The sequence below is a fragment of the Anthonomus grandis genome, chromosome 1 (assembly GCF_022605725.1).
Source record: "Anthonomus grandis grandis chromosome 1, icAntGran1.3, whole genome shotgun sequence".
Taxonomy (NCBI): Eukaryota; Metazoa; Arthropoda; class Insecta; order Coleoptera; family Curculionidae; genus Anthonomus; species Anthonomus grandis.
In genome coordinates this window covers 36,074,909-36,100,976 of record NC_065546.1, presented here as the reverse complement: position 1 = coordinate 36,100,976, position 26,068 = coordinate 36,074,909, and the positions used below count along the sequence as shown (strand labels likewise).

At 32.0% G+C, this 26,068-nt stretch overlaps 2 protein-coding genes across 2 annotated transcripts in view; one reads left to right on the top strand and one right to left on the bottom strand.

Annotated features, from left to right (window-relative positions):
- Window positions 1-26,068, top strand: part of LOC126738327 (uncharacterized) — a 250,508-nt gene that overhangs the window by 145,578 nt on the left and 78,862 nt on the right. The window lies entirely within an intron of this gene.
- Window positions 8,647-13,460, bottom strand: LOC126738381 (lipoyltransferase 1, mitochondrial-like). The gene is made up of 3 exons (XM_050443688.1): window positions 13,303-13,460; window positions 9,363-9,735; window positions 8,647-9,309 (listed from the first exon to the last, which is right to left on the bottom strand). Exons 2-3 carry the CDS (start codon window positions 9,725-9,727, stop codon window positions 8,670-8,672), a joined length of 1,005 nt encoding a protein of 334 aa, XP_050299645.1. The 5' UTR covers window positions 9,728-9,735; window positions 13,303-13,460; the 3' UTR covers window positions 8,647-8,669.

Here is a 26,068-nt window from a genome sequence, read left to right as displayed (position 1 = left end):
TGTATTTCAAGCCGGTAAAGGGACTCATGATGCTGTTTTTAGCTTTTTGGAGAGCGTCTGTGTGTCCTTGAATTCTGGAGAATCATCGGCGGCAGTGTTTTGTAATCTATCCAAAGCATTTGACTGTGTGGATCATGGAATACAGTTATCTAAGCTCGATAAATATGGTTTTAGGGGCGTAGCGTTGCGATGGCTTGAGTCCTATCTATCAAATCGTACTCAGAAGGTTACAGTGTCTGGGCGTTTGTCTGCTTCTAGATCCCTAAAATGCGGCGTTCCCCAGGGTTCAGTGTTGGGACCACTGTTATTTTTACTGTATGTGGATGACTTGAGTTCATTAAAACTGCAGGGCAAGGTGGTTCAGTTTGCTGATGATACCACCATACTATGGAACCATAAAAATTCTGATTATATTAAGACTGGTATCCTTGAAGACCTTCAGATTTTATCAAGGTGGTGTGCTTCCAACAGGCTCGTGTTTAATGTAAGAAAGACGTCTATTATGGGGTTTAAGTGCGATGTTCAGGGTCTGATGTTTGACGAAAATTCCCTCTTGCAGAATAAAGAGTGCTGCAAGTTCCTAGGAATTATCATTGATGGTCGCCTTCGGTTTGAAGATCATATTTTACATTTAGCTGGGAAATTATCTTCTGGATGTTTTGCAGTAAGAATGGCAAAACAAGAGCTGGGAGGGGTGGTTGCACGTTCAGTGTACTTTTCACTTATTGAATCTCATATTCGGTATGGCTTGCCTTTTTGGGATTTAACCAATAAGGGGCTACTTAACATTGTCTTTGTTATTCAAAAAAAAGCAGTTAGATACCTGTGTTCTGCTAAGTTAAGAAATTCTTGCAAACTCCTCTTCATTTCTGAAAAAATCCTAACTCTTTTTTCATTCTTTATCTTAGAAACAGCTGCTCTTATTCACAAAATTCCCAAACTACCCTCTGACACTGGCCATTTGACTCGTCGTGTAAATGATGTTCCCCTACCTATTCCTACGTCTTCCCTTACCAAAAACTCATTAATTTAGATAAGTAAAAAAATTTACAATCATGTTCCTCTATGTGTTAGACATATATCGGATGTGAAGAAATTTAAAAGAGAATTAAAGTCGCTTTTATTGGCTAAGGCATATTATAACCTGGATGACTTTTTTAATGATGTGGACATGTTGGAAAGTTTTTTTTCCTTTTTCTTCTCTAGTTTTGTCAACAAGTTTACCTTTATTTAGTAATTGATTGTTTAATTTAGTTATCTTAAATTCAAGTATGTTTAAAGAGTTTTGTCTTTTTGTGTTTAATTTTGTTCATTGTTTTGTCAATTTTTGAAATTGTATTTTTGTTTTGTTTTTTTAGCTTGTAGAATGCTTGTACACAAGATTATTCTTACGTAATATAGCACATTTTCTTTCTTTCTTTCTTTCTTTCTTAACACAACCCAGCCTGAAGCTCTAGACCTCTCTGACACCCTAGAAAGCTATGGTTTTGCACATGTCTTGACAATATCTTTATTAACTTTGGGATGCATTCTTTTGTATCGAACGTTGTTGATGTTGGAATATCTAATCATCTTGGTTAGGACATCCACCTACCCATCAGTGCCAATATCAATAGTAGGGTGAGTGTCTGTAACAGGGTATGTCGACCATTATTGCGAAGAGGTATGTCTGTATTCTTTGATAGAGTCTCTTTGTGTGACTGGGCTTTTGTGTCAGATGTTGATGTGGATGTTGGTGAGTGTTTTCGGAAATTTTTGGAGAATTTGGAGGAGACCTACATTCAGTCCTTTCCAGAAAAAAAAAACATATAAAATTAGATTTGATCGAACTTGCGGTATGGCCTGGTTTGATACTAACCTTAAATCAAGCGGGAACATCTACATCTCTTAAGTGAGGTTTCTCGATAATATAATTCTCCAGCTGCTAACAGAGAACTTGAAAACTCCAGACAGAATAATTTACAGATCAGCCATACAGCAAGCAAAGATCAAGGCTAACGATCGCTTTATTCATTCATCTGAAAATACATCGAAAGCATTCTGGCAGGTTATTAAATCTTCTATGGGCATTTTTAAATCAAAAGAAAACGTTAATTGTAACATAATTTCCCATGAATTGTACAATTTTAGAGCAAAAAATAAAGCAAGGCGCGATATATTCGGCTGGAATGTTAAGCTTATAAAATCAATAAGAAATGTAATAATTGGTCCCCTGACCAAACTAATAAATCCATGTCTCCAAAATAACACTTATCCAGAAATACTAAAGTCAGCCAAAGTAATACCAATTTTTAAAAAGGGGGACCGTAACAAGCCGGAAAACTATCGACCGATCTCATTACTACCAATTTTTTCAAAAATTTTTTGAGAGGTGCAATGCTACGCAGTTAGTAAGGTTTTTTGAGGAAAATGATTTATTCACAACCTGTCAGTTTGGTTTCCGAAAAAACAGAAATATGGTTATGGCAATCCTGGACCTTGTTGCTTTTATCATGGATTTTTTTAATAACTTAAATTTTAGCAGTGTCTTGTTCTGTCACTTGAGCAAGGCATTGATTGTGTGCCTCATAGCATTCTGTTGCAAAAACTGACTAAGTATACTATTAGTCCTGATAGTATTCGGTTTCTGGCTTCATATTTGACAGATAGGGGGCAGGTTGTGAGTGTGAATGGAGTGTCATCAGCTCAAAGTAATATTACCATAGGAGTTCCCCAAGGCTCAGTTTTAAGCTCTAAGAACAGCCTATTTTTGAATCATCCATCATGGCATGGAGACATGGTCCTCGTATAAATAGATTATTTACTGTAGAGAGAAAGGATGTTAGAATCCTGGATGAACTGAGTTTTAGGGATGACTTTAGATATGTTTTTACCAATCTAGGCATACTTACCCTACCATCTGTTTATATATTTGAAAATCTATTGTGAGTACACAGAAATAAATTAGAATATAGAGTGCATGGAGAAGTCCACGGCTACGAAACGCGGAATGTGAACAGACTAGTCCCCGTAATTATATCAGTGCTTGACTAGGTCTCGGAGTGGTGTAGGGTTTTTAGCTGTTAATCTTTTTAATAAGCTTCCTGGCAGACTTATAGAACTACCCTTTTTGCAATTTAAATCCCGATTGGGAAATATACTAATCGAAAAGTCATTTTATTCAGTACATGAATTTTTAAACTTTCTTTTCTTTTAAACATGGGTCTATATAGTGTATCTGTAGTTAAGGTTTTAATTTTTTTTTAAATCACGTTTTGTAATTATTATTGTGTTTCTTGATATTTTTAATGTAGTATTTATAATCATATATGTATAATTTATTTTGTTGACTTGTGGAAATGCTTTTTATGCTAGCACCAATAAATGAATTTGAAAATATATAGCGGATACATCCTAAAAAAACTCCTTGATGATCCAGAAGATTCAAGAAACAAAAATTAGTAACCTAAGCTATGCGGACGACACGACGACTTGATTATTTCAACAGACAATAGCCAACTGATAAATGCAATGGACAAATGAGAGAACTACATATATAGAATATAGTTTAAAAATCAACAAAACAAAAACCAAAGTAATCATCAACCAATATTAAAACCGTAGTACCAAGATATGATGTGGATCTATATATATCTAGGATCGTTGATAAGACTTAGAGATTGGATAAACCATTACTAAATTAGTGAAAGTAATGCCGGGTAATTCCTGGGTGGAATACAGAACAAACGCCTCTCTTCTACAAAAGCAACAAATAAAAAAGCATTATATCATATCATATTACAGCATATCTCAGTTACTCTGGCAACAAGTGAGAATAACAGGAACTTCGTGGTCAATGGAACAGTTGAGGGAAAAAGACTAAAATTATGGAATATTTATTGCACGGCAAAATATATCTATCAGAGGCTAGATATGCTGAAATGCAAGGAAACAACAAGTTTCAAACACATACCTAAAATAGTACCACTATACCCTTTAGAGAAAAAGGTAAAAAGGCTCAAAAGAACAAAAATTATAAATTTTGTTTTTTTTTTAAAATAGTTTAAAAATAGATTGTTTTTATGTTTATAAGTCACAAGAAGTGGTTATATCCAATAAGAGTGCCAAAAAAAACTGTTTAATGCCGTTAAAGTGTATATTGAGAACTTATTTTTTTTTTAAATGTAGGAAAATTGATTTTGTTCTATCTGGATAATTCTAAAAGAGAGATAAAAAGACTTAAAACAATAACTCTCCCAAGTTTTACAGGCGTTTAACTTCCATCGGCGAACAAGTTTCTTCAGCAGTTAAAAAAGATATATTCTTTACAGCAGTAATTAAAAAACACCTTTTAGACCACTACTACTACATTAAAAAAATTACATAAAAAGTAAATGGTTGCTTTATAAGAGAAAATGTTAAAGTTAATGGCAGTAAAACGAACAATTGACTTTCCTGAAACCTATGAATGGAGCAGTTTATCTTGAGATAAAAACGAATTCGTAAAATAAGAGTTCAATCTCACTCATGATTTCAAAGATTGTTCACGGAGCATTTCTGATTTCAGAAAATTGAACAACTGGGCTATGCAACTTTTTACAGACCAAAGCCGTTTCGAAACCAAAAGTTGAAAATCGACATGCCTTTGAAGCATTGTTTTTTATGCAAAAAAGAGGATTATTAAATTTCTTTAATTTACAAGATAACAAAAAACATTTATTTTAGTGCTGACTTATCTCTAAATAAATATTTTCAATCTCATAGGTTTCAAATGTTTCTAGTCCTATAGAAACTAATTTTTATATTCTTTTTACCATAACTTTAAATGTAATTAATTAAGTTTAACGTGAAATTTCTAAGCTATCACTTTCCACGTTATCTAAGATCATTGAAAGATTGCTTAAAAACATACACAAAACATATTCTTTTCTGTTTAAATGTAAAATACAATCTGGATTCTTAAGAAACAAAAAGGCGCCAACGATGCTGTTTTCCCTTTCTAATAGAATATGGTCTTGCTTACAGAAGGACAACTTGACAGCAACAAATTTCTGCGATTTCTCCTCTAAAGCTTCGACTGTGTAAATAATCATAGTTTAATTAATAAGTTGCAGCACTGTAGGTTCAGAGGAACACCTCTCGAATGGTTTAAGTCCTAATAACAGATGTCAAATTGTAAGTGTTGATGTAATGAAGTCTTCTTATAAGCTCAAGGTTCAGTTCTAGGGCCTGTATTATTTCAACCCTTGATAAATTACATCGCAAGCTTAGATATCACTGGTAAAATCTGTCTCTTTACAATTGATATAAGCTGTATAGTTTAGGTGAAGTTACTTGGTCAAGCTCCAAAATTGAGTATGTACAAAATACAATCAACATACTACAAATATGCATTAAAATAAACTGCAAAATATATTACGATATTTAGTGATCGATTCCCGTGTATATTTACGGTCGATTTGAGTCTTTCCACGGCACCCCGGCCCGTTCAACAATCAATATTTGTCAGGTAGAGCAAAACAGAATAGGCAAGTTCGGCGCGGATAACGTGAAACAGGCGAAGATAGGGGATTCTCTCGATGCTGCTGCGATTGAATTGTGAACCGGCCGGGAATATTAGCCAGAGTCGTCGCACGGTCAAAAATAGGTAATGCGATTCTTTTATACGTTTTATTATTGTTATTTTACATTTTTCTTCAAATAAACGAATATAAGTAAAATATTAACTTGTATTGCGGTCTATTATTTATAAACGTCATTTTTTTACTAACTATTATATATTATAGGACGTGTTACAAATTCCTAACTCACTATGGGCATCTCGGTAAATATAAGAGATACGAAGATGGTTAAATTTAGGACAAAGTTTCGCATTTTTAAGCCTAAAAATGTGCCATTTGAAAATTTGTATAAAAAATATTTAAATTTATATTTCAATTTGGGGCGCTATTGGACCACCCCTTTTGTACGTGGAAATAATGTTGCGAAGAATCAACCATTTCTTAAGACGCGTGCCATAATATCTAGATCTGTATATGGTAATAATTAAAACAATTTTGAATTTTGTGTGTGTTAAAATTAGCATGGTGCAGACTTGGCTCACCCTTAAATTGGTTTCGCGTTTATATTATACTGTAGTTCTTGTTGTTATTCTATTTGTTATATACTGTTGATGTTTTGTTTTAATTACTTTCGTCTCAACTTTTGAACAATAAAAATGTAATTTTTGCGGCCCGATACTAGTGATAATGAATCGCATAGTTGTGGTAAATATTTTTAGGCATTTCAAAATGTATTAGCTTATGATCATTTTACCGATCAAATTTTAAGAGAAAAAAAAATCAATTTCTTAACACGTGTCATTTTTGACCTGAATATATTTTACACCTGAATTGTAATTTTTAAATGCATTGTACGTTAAAAAATATCATTAATATATTCTTAATTAAAAAAAATACAGTACTGTTTTTTAAGATAAAAATTTAAGGTTAAATTGAATTTTTGACATTAAAGTTAACGAGTCACTTATTTTGGGTATTATGTCATTTATATTAAATGTCAATTTAGAAAATACTCAAATATTGAAAAGAAGAAGAAAATAGACTTATTCACTTATTTTAAATGTATTTGTAAAAGTTAAATTTTTAATGAAACCTTTCGTTATATTTACTTTAATGTAAGTTCAATAAGTCTTAAATACAATAATTTAATTAGATATAATAGATACCGCGAATTAATCCAATTATAATGCATGCCAATAATGAATCCAGTTTTGAAGACATGAATTAAAAAAAAAACTGTTAAACATATGTGTCTTTAAATCTAACCACATTTATCAAGTCTCTTGCATGACTTGATAAATGTTTTTGTTGGTTGTAAAATAATATTTTTACTATATATATATATATATATATATATATATATATATATATATATATATATATTAAGCCAGAGAAACAAAAATTATATGCACGCCAATGCCTTATAAAGAAAACGCCGTTAGCACGTTTTTAATTTTTATACTTGTCCAAGTAACTTCACCTAAACTATACATACTTGAAGCAACTCGGATATTAAGGAATAATATTACGGCCGGATATTAAGCCTGACCCAAAAAATTAAGCTCTACATTTTTTGCACTTAGATAATTAGTTTTAGGAGTTAAAATTGATAACGTCTAAATCACTCTATTACGCTCTTCTCAAGTCGCATCTCCGGTACGCCCTTTGATTCTGAGATACATGTTGTGCGACTTAATTTAAGCGTATTTTTAAACTACAAAAGGGAAGTAGTTCTATATTCGCTGAGACTAAATAGTAGGACTCCCAGTCAAGAACTCTTTTTAGAAAATATAAAATATTAGGTATTTTTTCTTTATTAATATTTGGATTAATTTACTTAATTCGTAACCATGAACCAGCAATTCCAGAAAGGCCATCTCACAATTATCCACTTAAAAACGAGAGCATGATTTTTACCTTTCAATATCAGTCTCGGAGTTAGTTAAAAGTTTTATTATCTACAATGCAAAAAAATGCACAACCATCTGCCATTCGAAATTAAGTCATAGACATATTTTCCCGCATTTTGCAACACTTTGATCACACTTGCTGGAGAGAGCATTATTTTCTAGTTAATAACTTCATTAAACGTTATAATTATTTTATTTAAATTTTTAACTTTTTTTCTGCGAAACTACGACTATGTACTATAATTGCATTTTTTATTTAATTATAAAAAATATTATAGAATATATTTATGTATATTTATATTTTATGTATATTCTGGTTTTTTTTTGTTTTCTTTTTTTATTTTACGGGCTATGTCTACAAAATTTTTAAAAAATGTTTCTGACAATAAAGTAAATTAATATTATATTAAGAATTTGGATTTTTTTTTTAAATGAGAGTAAATTTTTTTTCTATTTATACTGGATAAAGAAATAATGATAGTCTTTTCTTCCGATGGGAATAACAGGAGGAAGTACAAAAATGTAATTCACATAAGAAAAGGCGTATTTAGAAAATTCTTGGATAACCTGATTTTCACATTATTTACATGCAAAATACATTTCTATGTACAGACAGTAAAACGTTAAATACAAGGATATTCGAGGTATCACTTTAGAACATTCTAAGAATATCAATAATGCCTCTTACGTGTTTAATGGGATTCCCACCAAGGGTTGCTAAGGAATTGCGAATAACTTAGTTACGTCATAGTTTCACCTTTCCCTTTAAAACCTAATGCATAATAAATTACTTAAACTTTATGGCAACTGTTTAATAAGTAAATACTTTCTTCTTAACTCCTTGGGTCCCTGAAATTTAACTTGAATTTTTTTATTTATTTTTTTTTATTTTTTTATTTTTTTATTTAATTCTGGAATAAGACTGCTTTAATAAATGAAAATCGAGGGAAAAAAAGTCCCTTTTCTTCTAAAAGGTCAACCCTGTCTAACGCAGAAATTTAAAGAAACGCTTAATTTCCGTAACCTTTAATCGAAACCTCTCCGCCTCAAGGAAAAATTTAATTTGAAATGTTTCGGACAGGAAACAGATGCGGGTTTTCTTCATCAAGCGTTTTTCAAGTCGGCAAATTCGCACAAAGGACTTAATTGACATTAAAATACAATACTCAGCATTTTAATGACACATTAAAAAAATATTTTACTAAAAAAAGTTATTTTATTACTTTAAAGACTTATTACAACTAATCCTCCCTATTTTACTATGCTGTAAACCTTCAACAACCAACTCAAACTCATCCAGCACCAATTTACTAAATCTCTTACCAAGCAGGTGTTGAAATGACGCACTTACATCATCCACATGGACACTTACACCCAAATCTGTAACAATTCCTTTATCAATCTCCATAAACACTTGACCATTACTGAAATTCCTAAATAAAGTGAACTTTGGTGTCCGCAAGAACCTCCACGAATCACTCTCAAACATTTCCCTAATCTTCCCCACCCCAGGAAAGTGATTTTCATCGATTTCCTCAATAATCTCAATCTCTTTTGAAGCATATTCCAACAGTATAGCTTTCATAACACCTTCCACAGTAACATCTGGAATAACCTCACTTAAATTCATGATTTTTGACCTCACAGACACTGAGGCATTAGTTTTAACCTCACAGTCCAAAATGTTCCTTAATGCTAAACTTAAGTTGGTTTTATTGGAGTTTATGAGCAAAGTGCAGTGGTGGTAGGCACTGGTTCTTCCTAACTTGGACGCTGTGCCAGAAATTTTGCTTTGCTTTATACACAAGTCCTCACGTTCATTAATCTTCGTTTCTATATTAAACGAGTTCTTTAGTGATCTAAAAAGTACATTATATGAAATATATATGCAATAAACTACTCACTAATTTACCTAGAAATAACCTCCAAGTTGCTCCTCCTGCTATACTCGCTCCTCCCAGTAAAAAACGTCAAATTCAAATTCTCCAAATCGTGATACACTGTTCCGCCTCCGCTGTTTCTTCGCGCCAATTTCACCCCGTTTTCTATGCATGGCAACGCCGCAAAATTACATTCCAACCAAGGGTTTTGGTGACGACCAATAACCACGCAGGGCTCATTTCTCCAGAACATTAAAAGATGACTATGGGTGAAATCCCTATTCTGATAAAGCCAATCTTCGAGGGCAAGATTGGTGAAAATGTCCGTACATTTTGATATGCATACTGATTTGGCAACATGGCGATGAGTGCAGTAGAGCCTTTTTATGTGACGCATTTCGCCGACTAAAATGAAAAATTATTCGCAAGATTATTTGTGTTTAAGAGTATATGTAGGCGTGTTCAGATTAAGGCCTTGTTGCCATATTATTTAATTGTTCAATTAACATAACCTAAGAAGACTCCTAGATTTACAAACTTGTTTAGAATAAAAATATATGTAAGCTCACCTAAATAGCAAAATTATAGAAATAATAACATATCCTAAAAGTAAGCCGATTTCTCACGTCATGAGCCCAAATGTCAAATGGATTTGGCAAAATAACTAATAAATATATTGAAATTTATTGGTCATAGCCACCTTGTTATAAGTAAATAAATTATTTAATGAAAACCATATTTTAGGATTTTTTTAATAGGTTATGTAAATCTAGTCTTAAGATAATCCAGTCAAACAAACAAATAGAAATATTAACACAACCTAAACATTTTGCAATTGTTAATGTCAAACGTCAAATGAGTTTAATGGATACTTTTATTTGTTCAATTAACATAGCTTTAAAAAAAAAACACATTTTGAGAATTGTTTAAAATGAAAAAATATGTAAGGTCATCCTTAGGCCAACCCAAAAAATAAGTCATAAATATTTTGAAATTTATAGTTCAGCCATATTGCTGTAAATATTAAAATTTTTGATGAAAACCAGAATTTTATATTTTGCATATATATTAAATCCTAACTCCACCCTTAAAGTAATCCAGCCAAACTAAACAAAAATATAGAGATACTACATAACCTAAACATATTACAATTTATAATGACACAACCGTAAAATTAATTTGATAGAAGCATTTACTTGTTCGATTAACATAACCTAAGAAATTATTAAGAAATATGTAAACTCACCCTTAGACCAACCCAATTATTTATATTCAACATAAATATTATCATAACCTAAAAATAGTTAATTTCCTGACGTCATGAATCTAAATATCATATGGATTTGTTATTAATATGAAATTTATACATATATAGTGCATAGCCCTCGTGTTACAAATATTTAATTAAAACCAAGTTAACCCAAAACCAAAATCTTAAGAGAGTCAGTAAATTCTAAAAAAAAATAAACGAAAATATAAAATTCAGTAGCAAAATTATAGAAATACAAACATAACATTTTATTTTTTTATTTTATTTTATTTACGCCATTCAACAGAAATACATCCAATTACTGAATGGGAAAAAAAAAACATTTACAATCAATAACAATAAGGAAATGCTTAAAAAAAAAACAATGAGAAAAGTAAAGAAAAAAAACAAAGTTTTACTAAGAATAGTGTACTTTTTTGATATCTGCTATGCTACAGTTAAATAAGTCACATTGACCCTGAACAGAATTATATGTGTTACAGGCTCTGCGTAGTGGAGAAAATTTGTTAATGTTCTTGCTTAAGTCCTTGGTCTAGGTAGGTAAAATGTTTGTGAGTTTCTGGCTGATACGCGAGGTATGTGAAAGGTCAGTTTTTGTAATAATTCTGGCAAGTCGATTAAGTTGTTCACTAATTTATATAGAAACTGCAAATCAGCAGATTTTCTTCTATCTTCTAAAGAATGAAAGAAAAATCTTTCCAGTAACCGTGCATGTGGAAAACCGATTTCTGGGTACACTCCATCGCATTTATAGCAAAGAAATTTTAGACATTTTCTCTGTATACCCTCAATCTCATTTCTATGGTTTTGGTAATAAGGGGACCAAACTTGAGAAGCATACTCAAGTATGGATCTGACATATGAGAAGAATAAGATTTTTAGGCTGAGGATATTATTAAAATTATGAGAGTTACGTATTACAAAACCTAGCATTCTGTAGCTACGTTTGATAATATCTGTAATATGTGGCTGAAAAGAAAGAGAGCTATCAAATGTTACACCTAAGTCATTCAAAACTGTTGATCTAGGGACTGTGACATTGTCTATGGTATAGTCATAAATAATTATTTTTTTCTTTAAACTGAAAAAAACAACATTACATTTAGCAGCATTTAGAGGCAGGTTATTATTTTTACACCATGCATTAAGTTTGTTTAAGTCACTTTGAAGTAAAATACAGTCCAAAATGCTGTTAATTCTATAAAAAACTTTTTTATCGTCCGCGTATAATAGACTATTTACAGAAAGTTCATCAGATATTTTATTAATAAATGAGTTGAAAAAAACCGGTCTCAAAATTGAGCCCTGCGGGACTCCAAAGGCGGCAACAATCTTTGCCGAGCTTCGACCATAGCATTCTACGTACTGGGGGCGGTCACTCAAGTAGGATCTAAAACGATTCGTTAGGCCGGAAGAAAATCCTTAAATTCAATCGAAGTTGTTAACGAGAATGCCATGGTCCAGTCGGTCAAAGGCCTTAGAAAAGTCCGTATATATGACGTCGATTTGAGAGTTGTTATTTATTGATTCAGTTATAAATTCAGTAAGAGAAACTAGATTTGTTGTGATAGACCTGCCCTTCATAAAACCGTGTTGTCTACTGTCAATCAGATGTTTCATTGATGGATATAAAGCAGTATGCCGAACACGTTCAAAACATTTAGAAAAGTTATTAATTATTGTTATAGGGCGATAGTTTTCTATAAGATATTTGTCACTCTTTTTGTGTACAGGGATAATTTTAGATATTTTCCGAAGATCAGGAAAGCTTTCTTGTTTTAACGCTAAATTAAAAAGGAAAGTTAATGGTGTAACAAAAGCTATGGCACAATCATAGAGAAGGAAAGCAGGAATTCTGTCGGGTCCAATAGTTGCTTTTGGTTTAATCGTTTTAAGAGCTCGTAATACTTCATCTTCCGTGAATCTGGATATAATGATGGTATCTGCAAATATGTTTTGACCATTGTTGCCAGGTTGTGTAGCAGTGGAAGAAACATTATGCACTTTTAAAGAAATCTGCGAATGCTTTTGCAATAGCTTGAGGATCAGACATAATCATTCCCTGTTGGTCAGTCATATTTTGAGGTAACAAATTGTTATTTTGTGAGTTTTGAATTAGCTTCCAAAAATTGTTTTGTTGGGAAAATAAATTATTTTCAAGATTAACACAGTATTGTCTGTGTGACAGTTCAATATCTTTTTTTATTTTCAATCGCAGCTCTCTAAATTTAGTTAAATCATATTGTTGATGAAAACGCTTATATTTCCTCCACGAGCTATGTTTATTTCTAATTGATTCAATAATTTCAGAGGTAAACCAGGGTGGATAAGATCGTTTGCGCCTGGCAGTTTTAGGGACATAAACATAAAGTCATATAAATTCAAAAAGTTTAATTCGTGACGTAATGCGTCCAAATGTCAAATGAATTGAAGAGGTGCATTAACTATGGGTCAAGCATCAAAGAAATGTTTAAAATGTCATACAATAAAATCTAATTACTTTACAAATTTCATTCCCCAATAAATAAATTAAAATTACCTATTAAATGTAAACAATGTAAACCTACTCACACGTTGTATAACAACAAAACCCTAACCCGGATGACGTCAGCGCAATATGTGATTTGTTTACGTTTAAAGACTTGCTATTAAATTGACAAGTTAATGGCCAATTTGCACGACAAATTAAACTCTCAACTTACCATAAAGTGAAAATATTAAAGGCACATCTAGCAGTCAAACTGTCACCCGGATAAAAATTTAATTTAAGGTTAAAATCGTGTCGAGATTCCCGAGGAATCCCGCGTCTGCTCCGCAGAAGCGAATCGATCGATATCCGGGCGAACGGTTGAGCGGGTTGCCTATAGTTTACGGAAAATCGTGATAACAATTGGGTTTGTTTGCATGGGAGAATTCCGATCGCTCTTATGCAAAAAATTTTATATTATTTAAGGGATGTATGACTAATTTTTAATGAATTACTACAGATTATTTGCTGTTTAATAAAGCTATTTTCCTAATAAAATTTAAAAAAAAAATATTTTTTTTGTAATTCTTTGGAATAATTAATATTAAGCCTTTATTATTTTGTAAAAGAAAATTTATATAGATAAAAAAACTGCATCCACCCTTTTTTAATACACTATATCGACCATAAATCATGCGAACTATTTTATTTATAAAAAAAAAGATAACGTCACACGAAGGGCGGCTTTTTATCGAATAATAATTTCGAAAAAAAAAGTGCTGCAGAGTTATTTTTATTAGGCAACTTGTCGTCTAAAATTAATTTAAGGGCGAATTCGCGTGTTCCCTAACCATGCAATCGTGCCGCAGGAGTGGTTTGTATAAGGGTGTGTAACAAGAAACCAATTTTTTGGCTTTATTTTATAATTTAAACAAAAATATTATAGACAAAGAAAGTAAAGTCTCTATATATTAACAAATTAAAATATATAGACTTTGAAGAAAGGTTACAACCGATCGATAACAAGCGAAAAAAGTTGGATGGATATTCTTAAGTGTAACGGGGATAGTGTGATAAAAAAGGGCGCCTTCGGTCAATATTTGACGATTAACGTGGGACGAGGGCTGGAAATTAAATACCCGTGTTTCTTCTTAGCTAAAAGGTTATATCTGGCTTTCTTCGTATTAAGCTAAACATCACTTTGTCGTCTTATTCTATCGCGCTTTATCCTTGAGTCACGTGTTACATCGTCTTCAAATTTAATTCCTTTAACATATGTACCGGGTGTACAACTAAGAGAGATCGCAGGCCATATATCTCAGTAACTAGTCATCGCATAGAGTAGGGAAAAAAATATTTCCCATAAAAGCGACAAAGAGAAAATGCTGGAAATTAGTTACAAGTTTATACGATGACCGCTAGGAGGCGTAATACAACATTGAAATAGAAAAAATGAGTTCTATTGAAAATATTTAAAGTGAATACTAGAGAAAAATTATGTCATTTTAAAGTATGATAAATTTTAAGCATTTTTTATTATAAACTTTTTTTTCTAATCATCTGTCAGATAGTAGGTGGGGAAAGGGTTGAATATTTATATCTAAAATTGTTGATAACTTTTGATTGGCCTAACGAATTTTAACGAACTTGCTTTTGTTTTAAAGGATAATCATTAGGCTTTTATGTGGTATAATAACTACCCCGGTAGTTGTTTTGTTAAGTGCTAGAGGGCGGTGTGTGTTACTTCGGACTTTTTCAGCAATTTTCTGGCAACTATTAAATACAACGATATTATTTTTTTATTTGGGCTAAAAGAGCATGAAAAAATATAAAAACTGGCGCAAACCGCAACTCGAGATCGTATTTTATTCCAAAATTATATACTAAAATATTTTTGAACAATGTACCGCGCTGACATTATTACGTCACAGATTAGTAGTAAGCTTTGGAAACAAATGAAAATTGATAAATATTTTCAGGACCATAATAAAACGTTTATAATCGGTGTCAAATGTAACGTCGCAGACTGTTTTTGAAATCATTTAAGTTTTTAAAAATGCCAAACGTGATTCCAAACGACAGAGCTTTTGACATGCTAGTAGTGTATTTTGAGTTAATGGAAAATGCTTCCTCACATAAGAATCCGAAATTCTTCTGTAGGACTTGGGAATATCCCACGGTACAGCAGAAAATATTCTGAAAGAGCACAGGTACTTATTTTTATTTGTTACAACACTAATAACCATCCTAATATCTTATATTTATTATTTTTTTACTTCAATTTCATCCATATCACGTGGTTCTGCACCAGGCGCTTCTCGAAATACTTTGATAACAGACTCAATTTTTGTCATGGGCTGTTGAACATGGTTAGAGAAGATCCTCGATTTATCTCAAAGATATTATGGACAGATAAGGCATTATTAACAGCGATGGTGGTGTAAACATGCATCATCTGCACTATTGGGCAGTAGAAAATCCCCGTTGGATCCGCGAGACTCAACACCAAGGGAGATGGACTGTAAATGTGGTTACATTTTTTGCATAATGATCTCTCGAGGTTACTGGAAGATGTTGATTTGGAAACAAGAGAGCAAATTTTCCAACATGATAGTAGTCCTGCACATTTTGCAGTTCAAGTTCGTCGATACTTAACCAGGCTGTATCGTTTTTGGATAGGAATAGGAAGTATATTTACTTGGCCTGCTCGATCCCCAGATGTCCTAGATGTTTATCTGTGTGGAAGGATTAACGATTTAGTTGTTGCACCCCACCCATAATACAGAACGACATGCAGGACCGAATACGCAATGCAATAAATTTCTTACCCACAGCAGAAATCCAGACAGCGGTTCTATCAATGACACAACGACTTATGCATTGAAAATGAAAGAAAACAGTTTGAGCATCTAGGACACCATTAAAAATATAAAAGAATTTATCTATTACAAAAATCTGAGTTTTATTTTTATTGTTCAAAAATATTTTAATTAATAATTTCGAAATTAAATAATATATCGAGTTGCGATTTGCGCCAGTTTTTATGTTTTTTCATGCTCTCTAACACAAACCGCCCTCTAGCGCTTAACAAAACAACGAAGTCGGGTAAGTAATTAGACCACATAGAAGCCTAATAGTTACCCTTTAAAACAAAGACATGCTCGTTAAAATTCGTTAGGCTAATCAAAAGTTATCAATAATTTTAGATATAAATATTCAACCCTTCCCCCACCTATTATTAGACAGATTAGGAAAAAAAGTTTGAAATAAAAAATGTTTAGAATTTATCATACTTTAAAATGCATCATTCTTCTCTAGGATACAGTTTGAATATTTTCAATAAAACAATTTTTTTCTATTTCAATGTTGTCCCACTAGCGGTCATCTTACGAACTTGTAAATAATTTCCAGCGATTTCTCTTTGCCGCTTCTATAAAAAAAAAAAAATTTCCCTACACTGTGGGATGACTAGTTACTGAGATATGGCCGGCGACCTCTCTTAGTTGTACACCCGGTACATATGATCTTTACAGGGTCAAATTTTATCTATAGTATGGCGGAAAATTTTGAAATAAAAGATGCGATCCCATTTTGGCCGCATACACCGCACTCCACCACATCGTATTAACAACTTAAATTTTAAATGAGGCTCGCCTGCCGTTTTTCCCACTTCATATTCCGGCTTCCGAAGGCCCTTTTACAGGTTTATTAAGGGTGGGAAAGCCACTTATGAAAATTTCATCTTTCATCACCTTTTCAAAGGAGACGACCCTAATAGAATTTCCCTTGGACGTAAATAGGATAACCGATGGATTTTGACTATATGAAAAACAAAAGGAAATTGTCATAATTTGTTACGAATTTCCGGCTTTTATTTTTATAGGGACAAAAGGATAGTGCCGACAAAGGGATAACTTTTCTGCCCTAAAGCAAACAAATCTCCCAAACCAACGACAAGGAAAAACTGTAATATCGTATTGAAAAGAAAATTCGTACAAAGGAGCGGAAAATGTTTGAAATTATGAAATTGCGATATACTAAATGTTTTCTTATTTTTAATACTTTTTTTTCTCTAATTACGTATTTCATAAATATTTAAAAAAAGGACATTTTCCTGAAAAACGTTGACTCTTTTGCACGAACTTTGACTTTTTAGCAGGGCATCAAAAAGCCGAGACTCCAAGACGAAATTAATCTCATTAATAAGGTGAAACTTTAATTTTTCGAGGACGGAAACCATAGTTTCCCGGGAAATTTATAAGACGCGCGCGAAGTTCCCGTGCACCATAAATAAGTCTCGAAGTCTCGGCGAACAAATTGATGAATAAATTACACTTTTACTGCGAAATGGCAGTTTCCACCCCCCTCTCGCCTTGATTTATCGTTCTTTGATCGCCCGTTTGATGTTAAATATATCTAGATAAAAGTATTGGATATTGGAAAAAATGGTCTCTGAACCAGATTTTCCCTTAATATATCGGGAGGAAACCGCTTGTTTTGCTGACCTACTGCCCTTTGACATTCGCATAAATTACTACACTCGATTTTGCCTCTCTTCGCCCTTTCGTTCGGGTAAAAATGCACTTATTATACATATTGCATTAATATCGTGGAGAATTTCCGTGGAAATTTGCCATGACGGCGCTTACAAGCCTTAAGACTTGTTTTTTTTTTCAAATTGTAAGCAGATTATTTAACTTTTTTATTAAATGTTGCAAAAATATAGTGAAAAGCGTCTCGCGAAATTTTGTTCCAAGTTCCAAAAAAGTTCCAAGCGATATATCTTAATTTTTTTTTTTTTTGAAAAAAATGTTAAAATAGGTGTCCAATAAACTGTGTTAAAATAATCACTACCTTCTTTAGATTCAGAGACATGCGCAAGTTATCCATAAAATGTTCAATTTTTTTTAAATTTTCATGCAAATTTCTTCATTTTTAAAAATGTTTGGCAAAAATTTCATAACAAAAACTGGATTACCCAAGAGATAAATTAATTGATGCTGGAAAGGGACACATTATATAAAATGGCTGTTATAAATAAGGATGAGAACACCTGGAATGAATATAAGACCAAAAGAAATAGTATTGTGAATAAAATCAGATGTGAGAAGGAAAAATATTATCAGGAGACCGTTAATGCACATAGAAATAAGCCAAAAGAAAACCTTAAAACTCTTTTACCAGGAAAAAATCAAACGATGCCAGACGAAATAAAGTTTGAGGTGGCAATAGTAAAGCAAGAAGCAGAAATTGCGAACAAATTTAACGAATATTTTGTTAGTAGTATTGCTAGTATTATCCAAAATATTCCACACCGAGCAACAGTTATAGATCCTAATTTGGGAATTTCCAACGACAATAAAGTTTTTTCTAAAGTTGAAATAATATCCATGGCAAAAATGAAAAGCATTCTTAAAAGTTTAAAAAAAGTTGGAGGTGGTGAGAGTGGAATATCGAAACAGTTTCTATGTGACGTCGCATATATTGTTGGTGATCGTCTCTTAGATGTGATTAATACATCTCTTAGTACTGGCATCTTTCCTGAATCATGGAAGTTATCAACAGTGATTCCTGTTCCCAAGATGTCAAACACAAAAAATCACGATGAGTTTAGACCAATAAACACAGTACCCATTTATGAAAAGTTGCTAGAATCATGTGTAGAGGAGCAGCATCTTTGCATCATCAGGGTTTTCGGGATTCTCACTCATGTGAATCAGTTATTGTTGGTTTGAGTGATGATTTTCTCAGAACCATTGATACTGGTGAAATGGGTTTGGCGGTATTCCTAGATTTCAGAAGAGCCTTTGAAACTATAAATAGAGATACTTTGATTAACAAGTTGAAACAGTTAGGAATTAGGGGGCGTGTTTTAGACTGGTAAAAATCCTATTTGTGTAATAGGGTCCAACGAGTAAAATATAAAAATGTTATGTCAGAAATTCTTAATGTTGCATATGGTGTTCCCCAGGGAACGGTCTTAGGTCCACTATTGTTCATCCTTTATATCAACGATATGGTACATGCAATAAAAAAGTATAAAATAAGTTTATTTGCAGATGATACTATGTTGTATGTAGTAGGAAAGAACCTACATGAGATGCAGGCAGACGTGAACGGTAACCTTTGTAATTTATTCGAATGGCTCTGTATAAATAAATTAAGCTTAAATACAAACAAGTCTTAATTTTGCGTCTTTGCAAAGAATTCAAAAACTTATCAAGCTAACATGAATAATGTGCGGATTATTGTGAATGGGGAAAAAATTTTATAAAAAAGAGATTAAGTATCTGGGAGTGATTTTAGATGCTAACCTAAAATTACATGCCCATGCAGACTATATTATAAGAATATTTTCGAAAGAAGTAGGATTTCTGATACGAATCTGTAAAATTTGTCTATGCAAACAAAATTACAGCTGCCCTTGTACTTCCCAATTTACAATTCTGTTTTGCACTGCTGTTTGGTTTGCCTCAGTATAAAGTGGACCAACTGGAAATAATACAAAACAGAGCTATGAAATTAGTATTGAAATGTGATCGTTATGCTCCTATTGAGTCTATGCTACTATGTTAAACGTCCTACATATGTTATCTGTAAAACAAAGAATTATGTTTAATGTGTACTTGTTTATTTTTAAAATAGAAACCTTTACTACCCGAATATATTTGTCAAAAATTAAGAGTATTCGCAGATGTATATGAATAAAATAAAAGAAATCGTACAGATTTTATTCTGGTAGATAGATGTCGAACCAGTCAAATGCTCAATACTGTTTTATTCAAGGGCTTAATAGAGTTTAATAAGCTACCTAATGACATCAATGTTTCGTTTTTCGTGCTTCTCACGGTTCTTGTATTTTTTTTCTCCTTGCCTTATGTATTTTCTAGTTTGTATATTTTATATACTTTTTTGATACCAGTTTTTTGTATGCAGCTATTATACTAAATAAACGATATTATTATTAAATTCTGAAGCAGGAATCCAATGGTTTTATTAGATGATACTGGTTTTAAAATATCTACTTTCTTCGGCTTCAAAGATATGCGCATTTTGTCCATAAAAATGTTCTATTTTTGGAATAAGTCTTTCTCAATTTTCATGAAAATTTCTTCACGTTTAAAAATTGCTGGAAAAAATATTGAAATAGGTATCCAATAATTTTATTAAAAGAAGGTGCATTTCAGTTTTCAAATCTATGCCTTTGTTTCACATATATTTTCCTTTAATTTCATTTTTAAAAAAATGGGAAATGTAGTCCGATAACTGCCTGGAATAAATAACTAATGAGCTTAATTGCCTTGAAAAAGTTAGATAGCAAAGTGAAAATGCCACGTAAAGTAACAAAAATTATTAGAAAATGCCTGGAAAAAAATAGGAAAACTTAAAATATGTGAAGGTTTTGTTTTAACATAAAGAGATCATTAAAATTTTCAAATTTTTAAAAGATGAATTAAAATTGCTGAAGTTTGTTTTGAAATTTTAATAATTACGAAGTAATTAATGAAAAATCTCAGAAATCGGTAATATTTTTAGTTTGGTTGAATTTTTTAAAGACTTTCTTTGAATTTTGTTTAACATTCTTGAGAAATCAAAAAACCATCGAAATAAAAAAAAACAATCGAATGTTTATATAAATGTTAATTATAAAATACTTTCATTTTAATATTTTTCAGACATTTTCCAAGAATTTTTGTTATTACCTATGGCATTTTCCAATATTTTTTGAACTAAGAAATTAATCAAAATTAGAGAATCCCGTTTTTTTTTTAAAATTTTAATTTCGTTGAATTTTTAAAAAATCAAGAAACTATTAAAAAATGTAAGAATTCAAGAATATGTAATTATTAATAAATAAATTTATTAAAATTATCAATACATACAAAATGAGTTAAAATGTTAAAATAATGTGAGAAAAATTAAGAAATCGACCAAATGTCAGAAAATATTGTTAAAAAAACTCAGTAAGAATCTTTTTTTCTTAATTTTAGATTAATTTAGAAGTTTTGAACTTTTTTTGTTGCTTGATTTTCTTACCATAAAAAATACGAAAAAATCAATCAAATTCGAAGAAAATTTATTTCATAGTATTTAAATTCTATTATTTTAAATGAAAAATAAATTGCGTCCTAAATATATTTGTGAGAAAATAAGACTATTTATAAGTATTTATAAGACTATTTATAAGTATTTATAAGTATATAGTATAAGAAAATAAGACTATTTTATAGTGATGTGCACAATTGCTATAGTATTAGACAACGTGGAGATTTCATACTACCAGGCACAATTATTTCTGACATAATTACCATTTTCCAAAAAAATTATTAAAATAATAATTATTTACTATTTTATTTAAATCGCATCTTTGGCAGTTGGCGTTGGATACAAGTGTTTGTATTACTTATGTCAAACTTTTTGAATGTCATATAAAACTTTTAAAACGAGTAAAAAAGTTTTTCTCTTAGATTTAACCATTTTAAGTAATGCCTAAGCATAATTTGTTTACCAATTTGGAGATGCTTGATATGCTTTGTGTTTATGCGCAAGTAAATTTTAATGAACGCCATGCATGACGCAGGTATCAGGAAATATTTCCAGCCATAAATTATTCCAAATAATTTATAGCCGACTAGGAGAAACTCGGGTTAAGTACTAGGCGAACAGCGGTAGCTACGGCTGTAAGCAAATCATGTGTTGGTAAAGTACTTCAGAAAGAAGGCCTCTATCCATACCACTTTACACCAGTTCAGTGTTTGATCCCACCAGATTTGCCAGCCAGAATGCAGTTTTGTCGTCAGTTTAAAAATAGGCAAAACGCAGATCCAATGCTTATTAGCAGAGTGTTATTCACAGACGAGGCTACATTTACTAGACGCAGCGTATTTAACTTTAGAAATGCTCATATGTGGGATACTAAAAACCCCCATTCAGTTGTCAGTCATCATTTCCAGCATGAATTTAAACTTTTGGTGTGGCATTATTAGAAACCATATAATAGGCTCCCATGAACTACCACCTAATTTGAATGGAGACTCGTTCTTAAATTTCTTACGACATAAACTTGGAGGTCTTTTCGAAGATATACCATTAAATGTTAGGCAGAACATGTATTTTATGCAAGATGGGGCGCCAGCGCATTTTTCTTGACAGCACGCAATTATCTTGACGAACAATATCCCGAACGTTGGATTGGCCCTGGAGGACCTTTGCTTTGGCCTACGCGTAGTCCAGACTTAAACCCCATGGACTTCTGTATTTGGGTATATTTGAAATCAATTGTTTAGAAAATAATCTAAATGAACTAAATGTAAAAATAGTTAATTCTGGAAATATGTTAAAAAATAATGAGGATCTTCTTATTAAAATACGGCTCTCGGTCATTATTTTAAAATGCATTGAAGTTAATCCAGGGCATTTTGAACAGTTGTTATAGTAGCGCTATTTGTATGTTTCTTTATCATTGCTTTTGGTATATTTGTTTGAAACAAAATATTAAAAAAAATTAATAAATATCATTTACTTTGATTATAATATAAGAATTAACAAAAAACTCGTAATATTTTTTTTATTTAGTAACTATTCTTATTTTACATAAATATCAATAATCTTAGGTACTAATTTTATTTTATTTAGGATTGCATTGCTAAAAATCTAGTAAATTTAAGTCATTCACATATTATGAAAACCTAAAAGTGCGATTATTTCGAAAATCCTAGCGACTTTAATAAAGTTTACATCTTTTATGCAATATTAAAAAAGGAAATTATTTTGTTACTTTTCAAACCAATATACGGAGCTGCAAAAAAGTTAGGAGATTTAAAAAAACTAAAAACTAACGCAACGATCGCCCTCTAGTGAAAACACAAAAACTGTAGGGGAAAGGTGTACAAAACGACATAGTGGGTTAAAATGATATACTTATTATATGTAACTTGCTAACGTCGTAAGAATATACGCATGCGCTAAATTAGATCATAAATTATTTACCCAACAGGTTCCAACCACTTCAGTTTGTCTCTGCTCACTAACGGAGGTGTACGCTCGATATTTCTAAATTTGTGGTGCAAAAATATTTTTCGCGCTTTGTTTAATTTGGTTATAATAGTAGACAACATTGTTTTATTTTAACTGATTATTTAAACTATTTTTTTTAACATTTAGTAATAAGAGATTCACAAGAGGAATAAGGCAAATATTAGAATTTTTTTTTTGTTTTCTCTAGTCGTGTAAAATGACATAGTGCGTTGTCGGCTAAAATGATATAGTATGTCATTTTGCCCGACTTATAGAAATATTTTTTTTATTTGTTATTCCAGATTGTCATGCCCCGATTATACGAAAGAAAGACAAATAGGCAGTCATGGAGTACAGATTCGATGTTAAAAGTCATAGAAGCGGTCAATAATGGTGAAATGGGCTGGTTAAAGGCATCTAAGACTTACGGGGTACCACAAGCAACCCTACGAAAACATGCTTTAAAAACAAATAAAACAATAAAGACGGGGGAAAAACGCCTCGGTAGATTTAAGCCTACTTTTCCACCAGAAGTAGAAGGGCAGTTAGTTGAACATCTAAAACTTCTAGAGTCAAGATTTTTTGGACTCACAAGGAAAGATGTGTTAAGCTTGGCCTACCAGTTAGCTTTTAAAAATGGCTTTCCATAACACAACTTTAACCGTGAGAAGAAAACAGCAGGAAAAGATTGGCTGCGAGAATTCCGAAGAAGAAATCCGGATATAGCATTACGTAAGCCAGAGGCGACATCTGCTGCTAGAGCCCAGGCTTTCAACAAACCACAAGTTGCTCGTTTTTTTGAGATTCTAGAAAAGGTGATTAAAGAAGAAAATATCAACCCACTTAACTTATATAACGTCGATGAATCAGCACTCTCTACTTTGCAAAAGCCTCAAAAAATATTTGCAACAACAGGTCGTAAGCAAGTAGGAGCCATAACCAGTGTCTAAAGGGGATCCCATGTAACCGTTGTTTGCTGCATGAGTTCCAATGGTAATTTTATCCCACCAGCCTTAATATTTCCCAGAAAAAACAGAAAGAACGAACTTACTGATAATGCTCCCCCAGGGACTCTTGGCATTGCTCAGGAGTCTGGTTGAATGACTGGACCAGTATTTTTGCAATGGTTAAAACATTTTCAAAAGTTTACGAAGGCCTCATCAGACGAAAAGGTGCTTTTAATTGTTGATGGCCATTCCAGCCATAAGTACCTTGATGGTCTGATTTTCTCCAAAGAACATGGTATTGTTCTGCTCTGCTTGCCTTCTCACTGCACCAACCGACTGCAGCCTCTTGATGTTTCATTCTTCGGTCCCTTAAAAACCTATTTCGATCAAGCTATAACCAAGTGGCTTAAGGCACACCCAGGCAGAGTTGTAACGCAATTTCAAATAGGTGTCTTACTTACTGAAGCATATGGAAAAGCTGCCACTATTCAAAATGCAACCAACGGCTTTTCTAAAACCGGAATATGCCCACTAAATCCTGATGTATTCCCAGAATACATGTTTCAAGCAGCAGAGACAACAAATATTCCAGAATCTGAAGGTAATATAAATATAAAAAACATTTTAGCTGAAGAACCTTCCGCAGCACTATCTCTACAAACTTCAAGCGGGATGGGCAATTTAAAGGACGTAACCAATCTTCAAAAAGTAATCCCCAGTACATCAGATCAACAAAATAAAAGTTTACTTGCCGTTACTGTCTCCAATCTGAGTCCCATTCCAGTAGGACCATTTATCTCAGGCCAGGGAAAGAGGAAGCCGAGAAAGCGTCAGGGAACTACCGTGCTAAATTCTACTCCAAATTTGGAGAAAGCAAAATCAAGAACTACACCCACAGTCGAAAATAAAAAAAGAGCTGCAACTCAAAAGGTATTTGTTGACACTAACTCTGAATCGGAAAACAACCCATTCTTAATAGAAGACGTCGAAGATTGTACTTGCATTTACTGTGTGGAAGAATTTAAAAGGTCAAAGGCAAAGAAAATTTGGCTGCAATGTTGTTCTTGCTCGAAATGGGCACACGCTGAGTGTGCTGGAGTCGACAAAAAAACTAAGATGTTTATTTGTGAACTGTGTGCGATAATTAATTTTCTACAGAAATTTTTGGCAATATTTCATAGGTTTGTCATTTTACCCACTTAGGAGGGTAAAACGAACTTTTACCTTTTTAAACTAAATACTTTAAAATGAGAATTTCTTTTTGAGTTTTTTTAGTGATTTTTATTTTGGAAAATAAAGTAGAGATGTCTGTATTTTTTTGTTACTTTTGTAGAATTAAAATATTTTTTGTTCATAGACAATTTTGATTTTTTAAAACCCTATGTCATTTTGTATACGAAATTTTCTTTTTCTTTTTAAAAGACTCGTATGTTCTAAATTTCATGTCAGTATGTCATTTGGTTCAGGATCTATGAGAAAAAACGATAAATCAAATAATACTTTGACACCCTGTATTTCAGTTACTATTAAAGTTAGGATAAGGCAAGTTGACCTCATCGCGTTATTTTGACGTAAGGAATCTATCTACTGTTCTATGTTCCATTACTTTCGGGACACCCTGCAGCAGTCCAATTATTTATAAATTTTTTGACCTGTAATTAAGTTTCCTAGCTGTCAAACTTCAACTAATGATTCACTGCACTTACTATAAGCAATTAAATGACATTTATCAATAAAGACTAATTATAAATTTGTGATCAAATTGTATGGCCAAAGCTAGAGTATATTTTTATGTGACCGACTGCACCCGCGTTCCGAAATTTAAATGAAGAATAAATAAATAAGTTAAAGGAAAAATATAAAAATTGTCCAAATGTAAGGAAATTTTTAAATTTTTAAAAATTCATTAAAAATTAAAAAACAAATTTAAGAAAAGCTTGCAGAAAAAAAAATTGTGTTTTAGTTTTTTGTTAGTTTGATTGAAATTTTCGCTTGATTTTGTGGGACAAAAATTAGAGAAAATTGAAAAACCCCTCA

What these genes read in the sequence shown, in the direction of transcription:
- LOC126738381 (XM_050443688.1), bottom strand. Translation starts at nt 9,727, where the DNA reads ATGCGTCACATAAAAAGGCTCTACTGCACTCATCGCCATGTTGCCAAA. An exon ending in AACTTGGAGGTTATTTCTAG is followed by an intron (nt 9,310 to 9,362) that starts GTAAATTAGTGA and finishes TGTACTTTTTAG; the next exon opens with ATCACTAAAGAACTCGTTTA.